Raw genomic sequence first — 18,667 nt, 5'->3', positions numbered from 1 at the left:
ATAGTGTATTCCAGAAAAACACACTTGTTCTGCTATGAATCCCATCAATCCAGTAAAAATGAGTAGTTTCACCACTTGACGGAAAACCCAGCCCTTCCGGATTTTGTCTGTTCGCGGAAACCTGTTGATTTAAAACCAAAATGTGCTAATAGTGTAAAATATTAACTTATATTTCAAATGTATAATTGCATTCAAATTTTGCACATATAGGCCTATTTGCGAACTCTGTCCTGACACAGGATTTTTCCTTTGTCAACAAGGCTTTATTCTTGCCACTTAATTACACTAGTTTGCCAGAACTTCAGGGGAAGGAAACTCTGTATAATTGCAATTCAAATTTTGCACATATAGGTCTCTATTAAGGAACTCCGTCCCTACACGGGATTTTGCCTTTGTCAACGAGGTTTTATTCCTGCGACTTGATTACACTAGTCTGTTAGCACTTCAGGGGAATGAAACAAGGGAGATAAATGATGAAATTGGATGCCTTGTACTTACCTGGTAGCATAAGGTTGGAGCCACCATGAAATACGCGAGATTCTTTGGTGTAATGTTTTTGGGATATTCAATTTGTGGTAGGTCTGATGGCATGTCATCCTATCCATGACAATAAAATCGACAAATTAAACTAAGTGGATGCACAAAATTACACATTCCCATCATGTGTCAAATCTAAGAAAAAGTGGCTTAAGAGATGCACATATACATATGTAGACACAAACACACACACATATGATACATGCTGGCCATTATCCAATGCACACTCCACCATAGTAACAAAAAAATGCGTTTCTAACTTTTGAAACCCTTGAAACGTTTTTGGGCCGAAACATGCAAAAAAAACTCTGAAAAAATGGTGTTTCGCCCAAATGTTGAGGATTTTTTTTTACGTTTTTCTTTTTCCAAACTTCCTGCTTTTTGCCTATGTGCTGGTCAGGTTGCTGCTGCTGCCTTACTTTGCGTAGATCTGTGTCTGCTGTAGCTAAACTGAATGCCAATGAAGAACATAAAGAAGAGAGATTGAATTCATTGCTTGATCAATGGGGAAGCCCCCTTTTATACATTTCCATGGCTCCAAGGCCCTTGTTACAATCCCTTTGCATCTGGGATAACTCACAACACTTGACCTTGTCCATGGATAGCCTACCCCTCTGCAGGTGCCCCGGGTGTTAAGAGTTCACCATCCCGGTGAACAAGCATAAAAAACAAGTACATAGCTTACATTCATGTGTATACCCATCAAAATACCACATAGCCAAGTACAAAAGATGGCCATCATCAATTACATGAGCATGAGAAGGTGGAGTCAGGCTTGAGTAACCGTGTTACCAAGCCATCTTCTCCCTACTGCACCAAGGGCAGGTCTGACCCTCCACCCCTTGGCTCCAGCATTATGCCCAGCCATACAATCCACAAAACCATATACACATCATTGAGAAGCTCCATGTCTGCATGAAAATGCACCCAAGATGTGACTTAAAGCACCATGTTTATGCCCAGAAGGGCGTGCCGATGATGTCCACAACATGAGTGCTGATGACACAATCTTCGTGCCAAGTGAACATGTGAATAGCCACATACGGGGGCTGTCATCCTTTTAGATAATCCAGTGAGAGGCCATTGATGAGTAATTGGAGAGCCCACCATCAGCCCATCGGCTAGACGGGGGCTGTAATCCTTTTAGATAATCCAGTGAGAGGCCGTTGATGAGTAAGTTGGAAAGCCCACCATCAGTCCATCAGCTAGCACTTGAGATGACAAGAGGTATTCACACCGCATTGTCCAGGGGCCACCACTGCTTTGCACAGTTACATTGAGCTGCCAGAGCATGCACTGCGAGGAGACCACCCTTACTCTGGTGGTTGCCGGCTTTCTTTTTCTTGCCGCACACATCTCTGGAGGTAGGTGAGCCCAGGTTGAGCGTAGAACAGCTGGATGGGGGTGAGCAAGACATGGGCAGAAGGTGAGCAAAGTAGTGCAGGGGCGAGTGGGCGAACATGCTGACGTGAGGCGTTGGATGACGGGAGAAGGAGCAGGTGAGTGTGAGGAGATGTGAAGGTTGGTGAGGTGTGATTGGTAGGGGTGGCGATACATTAGTAGAGCATCTGATAAGCACTGCGGGTGGTGGATAAATGAACGTGACAGCTGAGACGGGTGGCGATCTCTACGGCGATAAGCAAGACGGTGGCCCGAAATTTGGGCGCTGGTGTGAAGGTGCAGCGGTACCGCGCTCCCATTTGCCACGTCACGAAGCCGCGCCAAGCTGCCGGGCAATCGATGTGAAAAGGAAGCAAGAGGGATTGGGTGGCCAGACACGTGAATGGTGGCCTTTGCTACATCATGTTTGGTGTGGATGACAAGGACGTGATGGCAAGCAGACTGGCAGCGGCGACCAGAGCAGGAATGTGCCAGGGTGTAGGCGGCAGTAGAAACGAAAGCTAGGAGGAAGGGGAAGGAAGCCACACAGTAGAGTGGAAGGATCCAGGCTGCAGGAGGACAAGCAGATGAAGACTACAATTTCTTGCACGGAAGGCGAGCAGGTTGGAGGGTGATGCAGGGAAGCAAATGAGAATAGGTGATGCAGAGGAAACGAGTGAGAATGCTGGTTGGTTTGAAAGGGAACGAGTGGGGAAAAAAAGCAATGGCTTGGCCAAAGAGGAGGCGAGGTGAAGAAGGCTCTGGCTCAACCCTAAATGGCAGCATAAACAAGAGGAGTTGACGTGAAGAAGCTCCAGCTTCGCCCTGAATGGCAGCATAAACAGAACGAGGAAGAGCAGCAACAGAACTAGAACAAGTCAAAAGCAAGCTTGGAATCTGGGGAGGGGGAGCAATGGAAGCTCAACCCCTCCCCAGCAGGGTCGCCAAAATTTAGCCTAACTGAGCTAAACTGAATGCCAATGCAGAACATAAAGAAGAGAGAAATTGAATTCATTGCTCGATCAATGGGAAAGCCCCCTTTTATAGATTTTCATGGCTCCAAGGCCCTTGTTACAATCCCTCTGCATGTGGGATAACTCACAGCACTTTACTCCACTTTCACTTGTCCATGGACAGCCTACCCCTCTACATCTGCTCATCACCCATGTCTCCTACTCCTCCTCCTCCTCCTCCTTCCTCTCTCTCTCTTTTTCATTTTGTTGGGATGACAGAGGATACCCCATACAGGTACTCCGATTTGTCTCATATGCCGAGTTCGGTCTTTTGGAAGACGTTAATAAAATCTTTCTTTCTTTCTTTCTTTCTCTCTCTCTTTTTCTCCTTTCTCCTTCTCCTTCTTCTCTCACTTCTTCTCCCTTCTCCTTCTCCCTCGTCTTCTTCTTCTTCTCCCTTTCCCTTCCTTCTTCTCCTTCTCCTCTCTCTCTTGTTCTCCCTTCTCTCTTTCACTTCTTTCCTTGAAATTCCCTCTCATCAATTTTTTCTTTCCCCCCCTTCAGTTAGCTTCAATTACAGACTTTCTATTTTTTCTTCTTTATCCCCCTCTTTTCCCTTGTTCCATTAGGTCATCCCAGCCCCCCCCCCCCCCCCCCCCCCCCCCCTCCCTTCTTCAATAAGGTCAATTTCTCAAATTCCCCTTCATTTAGGTCAAATTGAGCCTTCAATGACTAATGTACATCATGTTTATACCATGTTTTCTTCATCTTTATACCATGTTTTTAAGTGGCGTTTCGATGGTTTTTTAATATTTATAATAAAAAAACATTTATTTTTTGAAACCTCAAAACCTCGAAGCCGAGGGACAAAACGTTTCGAAACAAAACCTCAAAAACCTCGAAACGTTTCTTGTTACGATGCACTCCATGTCTTCTCCATGAAATCATAAGGTACATGCTTGCTGATTAGGGGCTTTTTTGCCCTTTTTCTTTATCTTCCTTAAAAAGCCCTTCACTGACCCAAACACACAAGTTTAAAATCTGTAGCCTTTCAACGCTTACCTTCTCACCTGCTGATCCCAAAGCCCTGAGATCATAGTTGGTGTGTGCATACGACACTAGCTTCATCCAACAAGTGATTGAAAACAGCATGAGAATGAGGCCAGATAACAATGCTGGTCGTACCCTGGAACCATAGCAGACAACCAGTGAACTCAGTAGCTTTGTTTTTGGACGAAAAGGGAAATGCTTTGATGGTGAGGCAAAGCACAGTATCTAAGACACTATTATCTTGATTGTTTCCCTGAAACATGGAAGGGACAAATGCTCCCAAAACTGCTAAAACCCATCACACAACTTTTACACCAGAAACATTCTAATCCCCACTAACAAACCCTCGTTGAAAAGGTTTAGAAGGGATTCAAATAGGGTGTTAAAGTAAAGAAAAAGACCGGATTGGGGAGAGAGTGGGAACTGGTAGAGGGGCTAATGGGAGATAGGTAAAGTAATGCCTAGATTACGAAGCATGAAAACAGGGTTAGGTTAACAGGGCGAATATTTAAGGGTTCTGGCGGTTAGAACGATTAATTAGCATAATTTCTTGAATGGGATTGATAGAACGATTAATTAGCATAATTTCTTCAATGGGATAAAGGGTTTGGTTATATGATAATTGAGATGGATTCTATTTTCCTCTTGCACATCACAAGAAGCAGCGAGGTTGTCAGCACGTGGACCTAAAATACAGTCTGTTAGGCTAGAGGCAATAGGTATTAAGAGACTAAGGTTATGACCATAAGTCCATTCACACACACACCCTTCTCCTCCCCTTTTACATAACCTTAGTCTCTTAATAATAGGCCAACAACCACCTCCCTTTACCTCCATATTTTTTTCTTATCATAGTAGCTTATGTGAGCCCTTCTTGTAGACATGGTTGAATGTATTTTAAGGCTGTCCTTCAGACTGTTTGATAGCCAACTTATCCACCAATGTGGTGAACTTGGAGACTAAGGTCTGCTAAATCTCCTGTCAGTGTCGCCACAACGTCATTGCTTGCAGAGATCTTGAGCGAGAAAAACTATTGTAGTCCTCAGCCAACCGCCAGAACATACTGCAGTAGAAAATCTTGAACAGATCTACATCGATTGCTTATTCAGGGATGGATCTCATGTTCCTTAAGGCTGGTTCAGCTACTCTTCAGAACTGGTCTTTTTTCCTATCCTAAAAATTCTAGAAAAGACTGTACAATGGGAAAAAGGGGGTTCTACTTATAACATCAGAGTGGCAGGTCTCCTTGCATTCATTTGTGTCATTTGCGTTTCTTGTGTTCACGCTTACTGCTACCCATTCTAGGTGCCCTGCCACAATTGTTTCCTTTATACACTAGGCTCATAACATGCACTGATTCCTCTGCTGAATGCTGACTTTAGCTTGTATGATACAAGTATCTGCATGTTGGAGCATACATATGTAACAAACGGGGCACTGTTAAGGTAAAAGTTGAAGACTATAGAGTAATAAACAATGTGGAACATCTGCAAAGGAAAGCTCCAAAGGGTTGCCCAGCTCAATTTAAAGCGACTCTATTTGTCAACTAAGGTCAATCATATGATACTATCATGGTTACACTCAAAAGATCAATGATACTAATCACTGTAATTTGTTATTCTTTCTAAATAAACAATTGTGTTATGATGCAGTAGAGTTAACTTTTCAAGGAACATCTACATGAATGTCATCGCCCATAAGCAAGGTTGGGATTTAAAACTCCCACAGCTGAAGGAGAAATTGTTGTTAATATTGTTTTTAAAATTTGCTACCTCAGTATGACATAGACTGGATAAAGAATCGACATTGTGCTGATAGCCAAATGTATTATGAACATAACCTGCATGCAAAGGATTTAAAAAACAAGTTACAAAAGGATTTTCATTTTGTATACTCAAAATTATGTTATCAACTTATCATGTGCTTTTACTTATTTTATTATTTTCAGAAGGGGCTGGCGTTTTTGAGCTCAGTAACATGGTTTTTGAGCTACCAACGTGAGAGGTGACATGGATTCAAGGCTACGGATTTAGGAGAGCTGGGTGTCGGGACCTAGGAAGGTAGTTGTAAAAGGATGATGGGCTTGCACGCTTGGACGTACCTGGCATCCCCAGCCCATGGGACACCAACCATGATCCTCTCATCAACTCCAGATCCAGGACATGCTCCACTGCCATCACCACCTTCCCATGTACTATGATAGAAGGAGACCTCTCGGGCATACTCCCATGCTCGACATACTTGAGAGAGGTGTGGGCATTGAAGTCTCCAGCAAGGAGAATATCCCCTAGATTGGAGAACTTCAAAATGTCCTCATAGAGTGGCAGGTATGGAGACTCCCCACGGGTACCATATTTGGATGTGGATGGTGCAAAGTAGCACACTGCAAGGCAGATGTCTCTGGCCCTCTCCGTCCTGATCCTCACCCACATGAACTGTGCATCTTCATCCTGTCTGACCACATGCTGCAGTCCCTCTCTGTATAATATGGCCACTCCTCTTGAACCTCTAGTGCCGCCTACTATGCATAGCTGTGGGCGGTGGACGAACTCCCATCTATATCCCCGCACCTCAAGTAAACGGCTCCCTTGGCACTGGTGTGTCTCTGTATAAAGGACCATGTCACACCCTCTAAATGTTGCTTCGAACAGACCTGCATCTATTCATAGAGCGTCATTGCAGTTACAGACCGCAATCTCCAGTGTGGTCCCATAGGTCGCGCACCGTCATGGAGAGCGCCCTCGGTGATAATCACCATCCCTTCTCTGTACAGTGCCCACTTTCTTGCCCTACACGCTTCCAGTATGCGAGGCATGCACTCCCTCTTGTGTGCCACTTGGGCTGGTGTAAGGTCATCCTCAAGGTAAGTCTTTTCCCCTTTTAATATCCGTCTTTTGGCAAGGAATGCCTGCCTCGCCTCTACCCCCTCAAACTAGAGGATGAGTGTGCGCTCCTTTGCGGTGTCTTTCCCAACACTCCCTTTGTTGAGGCATGGAGGGTGGGGAATCTCCATCTTCCTGCATAGAGCTTTGGCGTCTTCCTTCGGCAAGACCCCTTCCTTCCATCCCACCACTCTCACATTGAGTGCTTGGATCTTCCTTCTCTTCTCTTCTTCAAGCATGTCATTGATGATATTCGGGATTGATGGTGGGTTTCATTGCCTCTTGGCAACCTCAATCCAATTGCCCGCTTCTTTGACTTGTTGCTACGTCTTCTTGATCATTTCAGCCCATGTATCTGTTTCATTGGCCTTCTTCTCCTCTTGGGCTTGGAGGGTCTGCACTTCCTCCGTAAGTGTATTCAGCTCCTCATTGAGGGATGGCTGAATTTCGCCTTCCTCATATTGGGTGCGTGCCCTCAAGTGATTGTTTTCTTCTTTAAGTATGGCTACTTGAGCCTCTAAATCCGAGATTAGGGAGGCTTGATGGCTGGTTTTATCTTCCAGCATCTGAACCATTTCCTCTCGCATCTTGTTGAGTTGGCTCACCATGTGGGCCTGCATCTCTTCCTTCCACCTGTCCATCTTCTCTTGCCTAGAGGTGTGCAGCCCCTGTAAGAGTTTGTCCTGACCTTCTCCAAGCTTCTTTTGCAGGCTTTCTATATCTGTATCTTGCAGTTTTCATATCTCTTTCCTGGCTGTCATGCATGTTTTAGCATGGGGGTCGCTGATTTTCTGTGTATTCACCCATACAGTGCTGTATTTCCTCTCCTTCTCACCCCTGGTTCATGTACCCAGAGAGCACTCCATGTTGGAGTGCAGGTAAGAGAAAAATACTTACATTGGTAAGAGAGAGACATGAAAGAGAGAGACGGGGCCCAAATGGGCTGCCTTGCTTCCTTGGAGGCCTGATTGAAGGGTGGGCAGGTACAGGGAAGCCGGAATACGAAGAATGACGGGCGCAGGTGCTGGGCGGAGGCGCGAGAAGAGAGAATAATGGCGGGGCAGGGGTGCGCGAGGCAGGCAGTAGGTGCTGGGTGGGGGCGCAAGAAAGAGAGAGGAATGGCGGGGCGGGGCGGGGCGGGCACAGGCATGGCAGGGGTACGCGAGGTGGGCAGCAGGTGCTGGGCAGAAGCACACGCGAGAGAAATAATGGCGGGGCACAGAGACACACACACGGAGAGAGAGAGAGAGAGAGAGAGAGAGGTTTACCCATTCTGGAATGCAAGCATGGACTTTTAACTTCTCCACCAAGTAAGAACAAAGTGCCAACATTGGAAGAGAGAGTCTGCACCATTCAACAAAAATACATTAATACATGTCATAAAGGAGAAGAGGGGAGAATAAATCAAGGTGCTCACCCACACATGAGAAGTGGCCATTCTCTAAGAGATTTGGAACTGAACCAAAACCCTCCTTGTATAAGCAGTCCGTACTGTCCAAAAGACCAAAAACAAGAGTCAGGTGCTTTACACACTCGGGAAAAAGCTGTCAAAAGGGGGGAGATCTTCCCTGCCCATTCTCATGGACGGGGAGGGGAGTCTCCCCCAAATTAACAAATACAATATAGGCTTCACCTTGGGTGATGGACAATTTAAGGACCACTGAAAAATAATTTGTACCTTCATCAAGTTCTCTATTATCAGCCTACTATTTACAGCGACAAGTATCACGATGCACAAGTTGAAAAGCCCTGCATGACTCTGCAATCAACAATCAAAGAACGCATCAGGTAAATTTCCAGATACCTAGTAGCTCAAAATGCATGCAATCCCGTTCACAAACAAATACAATTTGACTCAAGGCTTTAATCATACTTGATATGTCACATTACAATCTTGTGCATTTGCCTTGTACAGCCTTCAGCTCTAAAAGTGTATCAACGGGTGCATCTCTTGTGCAATATAAGAGCACCTACCTCAACTGAAGCCTAGCTTGCAAACAGCCTAGCTTGCAAACACAATGACATCAAAGGAAATTCCATTTAAGCCATGCACATACTTTGCCAAAGCATGGCCTGAGAGGCCTCTGAATGATTCTAAAAGAAGGGGCAAGACAATCACACATGACCCTCTCAAACATTTCAGAGCAATCTTTAAGTTCTTACTAACGTTGAAGCAAAACAATGTAGCATAATCAAGCTAAGATTTCAAAGCCAGCCTAGCACAATAGGCTTTGTATACCATCCCTTTACTAATAAAGGTATTGGCATCTTTTGTTCCCAAAATTGTTGAGATTCTTGGAGGAAGACTTACAAAAATTGATTGAACATGAGCAGCATTCACTTGAAAACCATAAAGAAATGGCATTATCATTACAACCTTAACATAGTAAGGATAGAATATTCCAGAATGTGAACAGCCCAGCTTGGGCCCCTTGCCTGCCCATGGATAGTCCTAGTCCTGCATTTTGACACCCATGAAATACTGAAAACAGTCTGGATGCATCCTCTGCTGGTCTTTATCCATTTGATTTTGGTCATCTTTTTTGCTTGCCTTGCTCTGTTTGTTTAAAGCCTGATACTCTAATTTGCCTCAGTGTGGTACTATAAGCACATACAACTTGCTATGTACACAACAACAACACCCGCCTCAGGGTGGTACTATTTGCCTCAGGGTGTGCACAACAACACCCGCAAAAGCAGGACCTTGCACCATAAATTACTTAAAGCACAAATTGCATAACAACAGAGATGGAAAAAACTACTGAATTTATGCCACCAGCCCAAGTGCTCTGCTTCAAACAGCATGTCTGAACAACTAAGATGGAGGGCATGTGTTATGGCCCCAAAGGTCATAATGTGGCTGGTGTGTATTTTGAGGCTAGGCTTATACTTAGGGCGGCCTAGGATGGGATGCATAGGGAATTGGACGTTTATTGGCAAGGGTTGATGTGAAAAGCTATAATTAGTTATAATTATCAATAAGTGCTTTCTTGCTTTATTATTAGCCCAAACCAAGCTAGAGGCTAGACCTACACCACATGCTCCATGCCCAAACCTACCACCAAAGTCCACCCGTTTGGGTGTGTGGTTAGAGCCATGGCCAATGCTTTGCATGGGTCCTAAGCCCTAGGGAATCCTTCCTATCAGGGATGTGCACTTGTGATCCACAGGCTTGGGCAGGGCTTGGGCAGGGAGCATGGTTGTGTAGGTTTAGCCTCCTAGCTCAGGGGTGCTTCTTCGGTGTGAACTATGGTTGGATGGTGAGCCTATCTATGGTCGTTTGTATATGTAATTTGTCTTGTAGAAGCGGCTTTAGAGATAAGGGGCTGTTTCAGATGGTATCAAAGCCAGTTAAACACTTCGTGTTGCACAAGATTTATCCTCAGATATGAGTTGCTTTACACTTAAAGTTGATCATTTGATTCATGCTTTGCAAAAAGGTGTAAATTGGATGATTGGGTGCTTAGTTCAAAGACCTTGTGAACCCTTGAGATGGCAGACTTGCTTGAGATGGCTGAGAAGCACGTGAAGATCCCTACTCTCCCCACATTCTTGGTGGATCGACAATTGGACGGGACCAACTACGTCATATGGAAGGTAATGATGGAGTCTGTCTTGGAGTCTTATGACTTGACTAATTTCATTGTGGGTGGTGTTCCACAGCTGGAGTTGGAGGACGGGGAGCTTTTACCCTCTACTCGGAAAGAACGGGAGGCTCAGGCACAATTGTGGGATCGTGTCAATGCCCGTGTGCGTTCTTTCATCTTCCTTAATTGCACACCACAGGTGATTAATCATATCAAACATACGACGCTGGCCAGAGGGATTTGGCAACATTTGGCTTCTCTATATAACAGAGTATCACCCATGAAGCGGATCTCCTTGGAAGTGCAGATGCGGGTGATGAAAACTGCAAAGTCTTCGACGATGCAAGAGCACATCAACAAGTTGCAGGCTCTTCAGCAGGAAGTTCTTCAGGCTGGGAAGGAGATATCTTCAAAGGACATGGCCATCACTTTGTTGCCTCATCTGACCTCTCAGTACTCATCTTTCTACTCCTCTTTGATCACCAGTGGGTGGCAGGCTCAACACCATCACATGGGAGGAGCTTGTGCCTATGGTCTTGGACCAGGAAGAGCGTTTTACGAACCCTCCACAGGGCGGAGGTTCTGAGGCCTTGACTGGCCAACGGTCGAAAGGCTGTAACAACAACAACAATAAGAGCAAAGGAAAGTCCTCATCAGATAAGTCTTCTGAGAAGAAGCCTAATTGAGAGCGTGGTAATTTGAAGGCCGAGCGGACTTGTAACAATTGTGGTGAAAAAGACCACTATTGGAGGAAATGTCCTAAGCGGAGTACCGAGAAGACTCTTGATTCTTCAGCTTCAGCTACCAAGACTTCAGCTTTTGTGCACTTGGAGATTTTGGACACAGATGCTTCATCTTCTTCGAGCAGGTAGGCAGTTGGTTTCACTGCCAGGGATACTTGGGAGTAATTCTCGATAGTGGTGCTTCCAGGCACATGACTCCTTCCCGAGAGTTATTACAGGATCTTAAACGACAGTCAGGTTGCATTTTCATTGGCGACAACTCCACTATACCGATTCATAGTGAGGCAGGATGGAGATTATTCTCGATGGCAAAGGGGGGAAGCATTCCTCTTGTGTTCTTTACATCCGAGCACTTGGTTTTCATCTATTGTCAGTGCATGAGGTTTGCAGGCTCTTCAGCAAGAAGTTCTCAGGCTGGGAAGGAGATATCTTCAGAGGACATGGCCATCACTTTGTTGTCTCTTCTGACCTATCAGTACTCATCTTTCTACTCCTCTTTGATCACCAGTGGCAAGCTCAGCACCATCACATGAGAGAAGCTTGTGCCTATGGTCTTGGACCAAGAAGAGAACCCTCCACAAGGTGGAGGTTCTGAGGCCTTGACTGGCCAACGGTCGAAAGGCCGCAACAACAACAACAATAAGGGCAAAGGGAAGTCTTCTGAGAAGAAGCCTGATTCATAGCGTGATAATTTGAAGGCCGAGCGGACCTGTAACAATTGTGGTGAGAAAGGCAAAGTCATATTCTGACGACGACGATCCTGACAATTCTAACAGCATCAAGGGTTCCAGGATGAAGGAATCTTGTGAGTTTTGTGGCCAACTTGGTCGTTCAGAGGCCAAATGTTTTGCCCGACAGGCTGCTTCCCACAAAGCTAAAGCTAAAGCCAAAGTTAAAGCAAAGCAAGAGTCCTCCGATGATGGCTCAGACACTTCACCCACGACAAATGGCTCAGATACTTCACCAACGACAGAGGAAAGTACGAAGTCTCATGCTAAGATGGCTTTTCTTGCTGTCTATGATCCCCATGTTCTTTCATCTTCATAGGAGCAAGATGAGTCCATCTTGGTGGTCACACAGGAGACTTCTGATTCAGAAGTCAGAGCCCTAGAGGATTATTTACAGGGGTTTCTGACAGAGACCTTATCAGTTCCTCTAATCCCTTTGGATGAGTATCTTCCTTCCCTTGTGCTGTTTCATGCTAATGCTATTATTGCAGATTTTCTCTCCTCTCTTTCAGAGGAGGATAGTGGTTCTTCTACAGAGCAGGTCGATGATTTTGTTGAGATATCCTCACATATTATGGAGCTTCCTACTTTGGCGTCTTCTCTCTTGGCAATTGCTTCTCTTTCTTATGTTTAAGAGGAGGCATCTTCCACTATCTTGGAGCCTGTTCCTACTTTGAGCCTGGCAAATTCAGCTATCACTGATGATCAGTTTGTTCCAGTGGTTGTTTCATTTCCTTCTTCTTCAGAGGAGGATTCTACTTTAGTCCCAATCCTTGTTGCAAATGCAGAGGAGGTACCACATTTTTCGGAGCCATCTATGGTTCCATCTCCTGAGGGCTTCTCTCTCCAGATTGATCCTGTTGTTTCGTCTTCCATATCTTCTCGATCTTCTCGTGGCTTCTTCCGGAGACGACCTCGGTATTCAGATGTACCATATCTTCACGAGGAGGTTGTTCCTTCAGACTCTTTGGAGGATTTTTTGCAGCGTGCCGAAGTTGGTCCACCCATCTGGCGCTGAAGAGGAGGTGTTGGAAATTACTTCATCCCCAAATGGACTTTCCCATGCATATTCATACTTGTATCTGGCTCCATATGAAGCCCTGCATTGGCATATCTTAGCAGAGATTATTCAGCATTTTTTCTACCATTTTTTGGTATTTTTTAGGCATTTTATAGCAATTTTTTGCTACAACCATGCTGTTGGCCTACTACAGTTAGCCGACTAGCATCCTAAGGTAGTATATAAGGGCTCGCTCCCTTTTCCCTCATATTAGCTTCTGCAGTGATAGGCAGCATCTACAGGACCTCTCTCATGCTGCTCCACGTGATGTAGTACCTTTTCTAGTGATATTCACAAGTGATCTTCTTTTCTCCTTTATGCTTGTTGTCCATATACAGTGTTGGACAGTTCTTGCAGCATTTCTTTGTGGGTATCACAGCATAGTACCCATTCTTTCATATAAGATTTTAGAGCACTCAAAACGGACATCGGAATAAGCCTCTACGTAAATTTTTAGTTAAATTACGTAAACTTCCAACCTTAATAAATGCTTGTCCAGGTGTTCGATTGACGAACAGATTGCACTCCTGCGACCAAGAAAACACCCCGGACAATTTCATCGAAAAAATTTTGACACCGTTGAATGCAAAGGCATGCACATTGAGGCCGACGCCCCAAAAAAGGGGATCCCCAACCCAAAAAGATGCCTCCTTGGAAAACATGCATCAAAGGACCTTACCCTAGACCGTACACATACCACGACATCCACACACGAACCAAAAACCGGTCGCCCTAGCGTATGGTCTCCACTAGCCGCCACATGGACACCCATGCAACCACTGCCCTGGAAGGTACATGCGTACCCCACCTTTGACCCGCTTATAAGCACCACTCTTTCTACAAGCCCATGCAACCACAAACTGGCGTACTTTCACCGTGCACCGTCCTTTCCATCCCTCTTTGCTCTCTTCTTACCCATACCCGTACTGGACCCTATATAAATCGCCCAGCCCCAGCACCCCCCTCTATGCCCAGCAGCCGCCTCTGTGCGTGGAGGCTCTCCCTGACAACTCTCTACAGCCAAGCTCTGTCCAACAGCCCTCTCCAACCAAGCTCTCTCTAGCAGCCCTCTCCAACCAAGCTCTCATAGCCAGCCCTCTTGTCTTGTGAATAGACTTAAGGGGAGAACCCTTCTCCTCCCCCAACCCTCTAGTTCAATTTCTATATATATACCTTCAATTTCTAGCCATCCCTTGCTCTCAACTTAAGGACACTCTACTCCCCCCCTCCCCCCCCCATATATACAGGGACTTAAGCAAGCACACTTTTACTCTAAGAGGTGGTTTCCACGAGTGAGTCTTTTGCTCATAAAGTGAGCAAACGGACTCCAATTGCAATCCGTCCAGAGCATTGAGTTCGTGATTGCGCGAGCTACGAGAGAGTGGACAGTATGGCGTCTCCTCAATGACGCCAAAATGCTTCCTCGAGAAGCGTGCACGACAACAACACGAGGGAATGCTCCGAACATAGCCCCAACTCTTCCCTTGGGAGTCTCTCATGGAGAAAATGGCCAGGTTAGCTTAAAAATCATTTAAAAGAGATTTTTGGATTAATCCTTGATGTTAGCACTTATTAAGGAAGATAAAGGACACTATATTTTCCCTTGTTTTGAAAATATCAAATTTTTTGTGGAATTGTTACTTTCTCAAAAAGAAAATGTGGTTTCTCGTATCTTATGATATTAGATTAAGCTATTGTATTGCTACCTTGCTTAAATTAAAGTCCAAGTACAACTTCTCCCCGCCTAGACGTTCTTGTGCTTGTGTGGCCGGGCGGCGATGTTAGCGAGTCCTGGAGTCGGCCCAAGGTATCCCTCCTACCATTGGGAAGTTAGAACTCGCCGGTTTGGCGATAGTTATGGATGTTGTGAGGGCAAAAGGACGAAAGGACCAAATGTACGAGAGATCAGAGTAAAACAACAAAGTATGAAATAGGTGAGTGAGTCTACATAATGGTGAATGAACATATGTACAAGAGCTCTCTGATGTGAGGTGACTCTGAGTAGAAAGACCAGTGCAGAAGCAGAGATGATGTCGAAGCTGAAGCTCGGTCGATGACGAAGGCTCGCGTCAATGTGAGGCAAGGCACTCCAAGAGGTGGTCGGTGTCGAAGGCTCGCGTCAGTGGATGCAGAGGCACTCCGAGGTGATAGTGGCAACGGAAGATGAGGTGATGTAGGCTCTGGTGACAAGGGTGCGTACCTAAGGTGGTAGATGAAAAGCAGAGAGGGCTGCCATCCCAAGTGGTTGAGTGGTGCAAGCTCTAGTGACAAGGGTCCTACAAGACCTGAAGGGTGCAGGCTCAAACCAATAAAAGCCCAATAAATTCCCTTTTTAGGACTAGACAAAACGTTCTTTTCACACGATGCTGCCTAGTTCCGCGAGCCCAGGCTAGTGCGGTAAATAAGCACACCCTAGCGCGTAGACATCCCTCTAAGGAGCGGGAGGATCAAAGGACAGAGCCCGAGAGGGCGACAAGCCGGCTTGAGTTCTCGCCGGCTACCAACGACGAGGTGTATAGTCCCTTAGAGGGATTGCCTAGTCTATGGAGACTGGAAGGCCGAATTCTAGATTATCGGCAGAATGAAACATGGAATAAGAGAGCTTGGATCTAGCTATAGTTAGATTTGAACCTTTGTAATTATTATTTTTTATTAAGTCCTTTGTTTTTTAGTATTGTTGTATCATTGTTTCAAGTTAAGTGGTGGTTTTAATGAAAATCGTGTAAGATCCCTAATTAATGAACTTGTCTATATATGTATTATGTCACAGTGTGTGGTAGGATTAATTAGAAAACAAAAATGACAGGTGAGTTGAGTGTAAAATGGAAGGGTGGATTACCCTGAGGCACCATCCTATGGACGGGTGGACCCGATTAGTCGAGTAGCTTTCCAATAAATCTAATCAATCGCACTACGCTAGGTAAATAATTCCCTGGGCAATTCTATTCTAGAGGACTAGGTCAACGGCCGTGCCTCGCATAGATAGGGAAAAAGGCGTTGCTTCTAGGAATCAAGGATAGAGGTTGCCCAAGATAGGTCGATCATTCTATGGGTGATTCAATTTTTAGAACTACTTAGGAGACCACGCTCCCTTGCGAGATAGAGCTAGGTCTTACCTGGTAGTTGTATCCTCGTATCTCTACACAGTCGAGGTGTCGATGACTAGGAAATTCTTTTAAAGGCTTAGTAGACTATCTTAAGGATTCCCCTTTTCAGGTTGGGACCCTTACAGGGGGGGAGGGGCTACAGAGAGAGCAAGAAGGCAGAGCGGAAGGATGGAGGAGAGGGGGGCGAGGAGCCGAGCACACGCAAGGAGGGCAGCAAAAGAATGGGTGGGAGGGGGGCGCAAGTGAAGCATAAAACACAAAGAGGGGGGGGGGGGGGGGGCTCTGGAGGAGGGAGGGCACGAGCGGGACAAGGGAGCAACTGGAACGAAAGAGTACAGACGGGGTTTGGCAATGAGGGGGGGGGAGGGGGGCTGGCGAGGACAATGTGGGAAAGGGGAAGGAGGCGCACGCAACGTACCTCGCAGGGGGGAGCGCTCTCAGATCCAAGCTCAACCATTTTTTTCTACGCAGGACCAAAAGTATTACAATGATTAATGAAGTAACTGTATCATGGAAAAAAAAACATCCCCCCCTCCTTATAAAATAGTTGTCCACAACTGTACAAGCTTGATCCCACTCGAGTATCCTTCAAGTGTAGCAGATTTACTGCCAATCTGTAGTATTTTATAATCCACGCATTAAAGCCATAACAAAGTTTCCCCCTTGCACGAGACTTCACTCACTAGGGTCACCAACCCTTCCATGAGTTGAGATACTCACCAGGGTCACCAACCCTTCCATGAGACTGAGTTTACATACTCACGGAACAGAGTCACCAACTCTTCCATGAGTTGACATACTCACTAGGGGGTTACCGACCCTTCCATGAGTTCATGTACTCACTCACCAGAGTCACCAAGTCTTGTATGAGTTCAGATAACTCACTAGAGTCACCAACCCTTTCATGAGTTCTCATACTCACTCACCAGAGTGACCAACTCTTCCATGAGTTCAGATACTGACTCACTAGGGTCACCAACCCTTGCATGAGTGTAGATACTCAGTCACTAGAGTCACCAACTCTTCCATGAGTGAGGTATAACATAGGATAAAAATGAATCACAGGTATAGAGATCTTGGTTCTCCGTAAGTATGTTTGCGCGTCAAATAGTTTTATAGGCATTTCGGCTGCCAATAATTTTACAGGCATTTCAACTGCCAATAGAAATCCATAGAAAATTCCTCGATCCACAAGATATCCATGAGCTTCATAAGTCCACTGCATCCCAAATAAAGGGATGCCAAAAACATACTCCATCCCAATACAAGGAGCCATAGAGCTGTAAGAATCACTTAGCCCATGATAACCATATAGATGCGCGAAACCATCATATCTCTATAAATCCTCACTGCAGATAGATAAAATCCGAACTTTAATGACTCTGTATCACACGGAATACCAAAATCATGAGTTAGTTTAATGGCTTTGCGGCCAAGAAAAGATATCTGAATTGCTTAAAGTATCTCTCCTGCAACAAACACCAACAACCAGAGAATTCTCCTTGCACATATATATGCAAGAGTAAAAACATAAATTCAAGCAAAATATACTTCTTTCAAAAGAATTTCATATACATAAGCCAAAATACTTAGCTCATCAAAGGATACTGGTAAAACTACACAACCGAGGTGTATGCAAAATAGCATCTTCTTTACACAAAAAGATATGCCTTCATGGGGAGGCTGAAGTCCGTTGTCAAATAATCTATATCTCAAGTGAAGCCTCTGCACATCATGATGTGTAATCTTTGGATGAGGGCAAAAGGCTGTCATGTGACCTACTGTTCCACAATCTGTGCACTTGGCTGCCACACATTCTGTTTCACTCTAGCACGGGACCTCCTAACAAGAGCTACTCCTCTCGAACCCAAGAGGAAGAGGGAGCTGTGTGAGGATCTTCAGTCTTCGGATGCTCCTCAAGTGGTGTCACATAGGAAAAGTGGAGCCTCTTCTTCACATAACATGAGTGCTTGTAATATGCGGAAGCTTCGGAGAAGGATCGGTACTTCAAAACTCAGAAATCAGCACTCTTTTCGCGACGGAATTAACGCACAAACTGAAAGACGATGTGCAGAAAATAGAGAGAGAAGGGGGAGATGGAGAAGGACACAGTATTGGGTCCCAATTACCCTCTGTAGGGCCCCCACCACGGATGGTGTATTTGCTTTATTAGAATGATGTAAATCTGAAACAAATACAAAGTACTTGACCTTTTCTTGGCTGGAAAACCTGCCCTTGACCTTCAGTCCTCCACCCCTTTGCTTTAGCAATGTTCTTGGCTGTCCTGGCCCTTGGTTGCTTGGAGCTCTTGGTGAATTATGAGATGGAAACATGGATTATGGGCTGGGGTATTTATACCACCTCTTGTCTCCAGTCGGCTGGCTTCAGGGAGCTCCACGACTGAGATATATTCAATAAAGTGTTTTCACACTCTATACTATACTGTCCAGCCTGCGCATGCTTCTGGGCAGCACCCTGGCTGCTGGACAGTCCACGCATGGGTGTGGGATTGCTCCCTACACCTGGCCGACTAGCTGGGTAGGGTACTAGACCTGGTCGGCTACCTGTCCAGCAGTAGTACAGCTGGCCGACAGCCCCTCCAGCCCATGCCTTGGCTGGTGGGCAAATCTTGGGCCCTCC

General features: G+C 45.5%; 1 protein-coding gene across 5 annotated transcripts in view; it reads right to left on the bottom strand.

Annotated features, from left to right (window-relative positions):
* The window catches only part of TAG1 (membrane bound O-acyl transferase (MBOAT) family protein), a 54,737-nt gene that overhangs the window by 23,158 nt on the left and 12,912 nt on the right, over nt 1-18,667 (bottom strand). For 4 of the 5 annotated variants that reach the window (XM_086821579.1, XM_086821580.1, XM_086821582.1 and 1 more), the window contains exons 2-7: nt 8,481-8,561; nt 8,220-8,293; nt 8,071-8,146; nt 5,693-5,760; nt 3,933-4,056; nt 499-597 (exon numbers count right to left, since the gene is read on the bottom strand). In XM_086821579.1, coding sequence (XP_086677705.1) covers nt 499-597; nt 3,933-4,056; nt 5,693-5,760; nt 8,071-8,146; nt 8,220-8,293; nt 8,481-8,561 — 522 coding nt within the window. Of the gene's footprint in view, nt 1-24; nt 122-487; nt 598-3,932; nt 4,057-5,692; nt 5,761-8,070; nt 8,147-8,219; nt 8,294-8,480; nt 8,562-18,667 lie in introns of all 5 variants that reach the window. The other variant, XM_086821583.1, reaches the window with a different exon arrangement.

The sequence above is a fragment of the Cibotium barometz genome, chromosome 27, assembly GCF_041138505.1.
Source record: "Cibotium barometz isolate CiBa-2024 chromosome 27, ASM4113850v1, whole genome shotgun sequence".
NCBI classification, from domain to species: Eukaryota; Viridiplantae; Streptophyta; class Polypodiopsida; order Cyatheales; family Cibotiaceae; genus Cibotium; species Cibotium barometz.
Note: the sequence above shows the minus strand (reverse complement) of the source record. Positions and strands in the feature narration are given on the sequence as shown.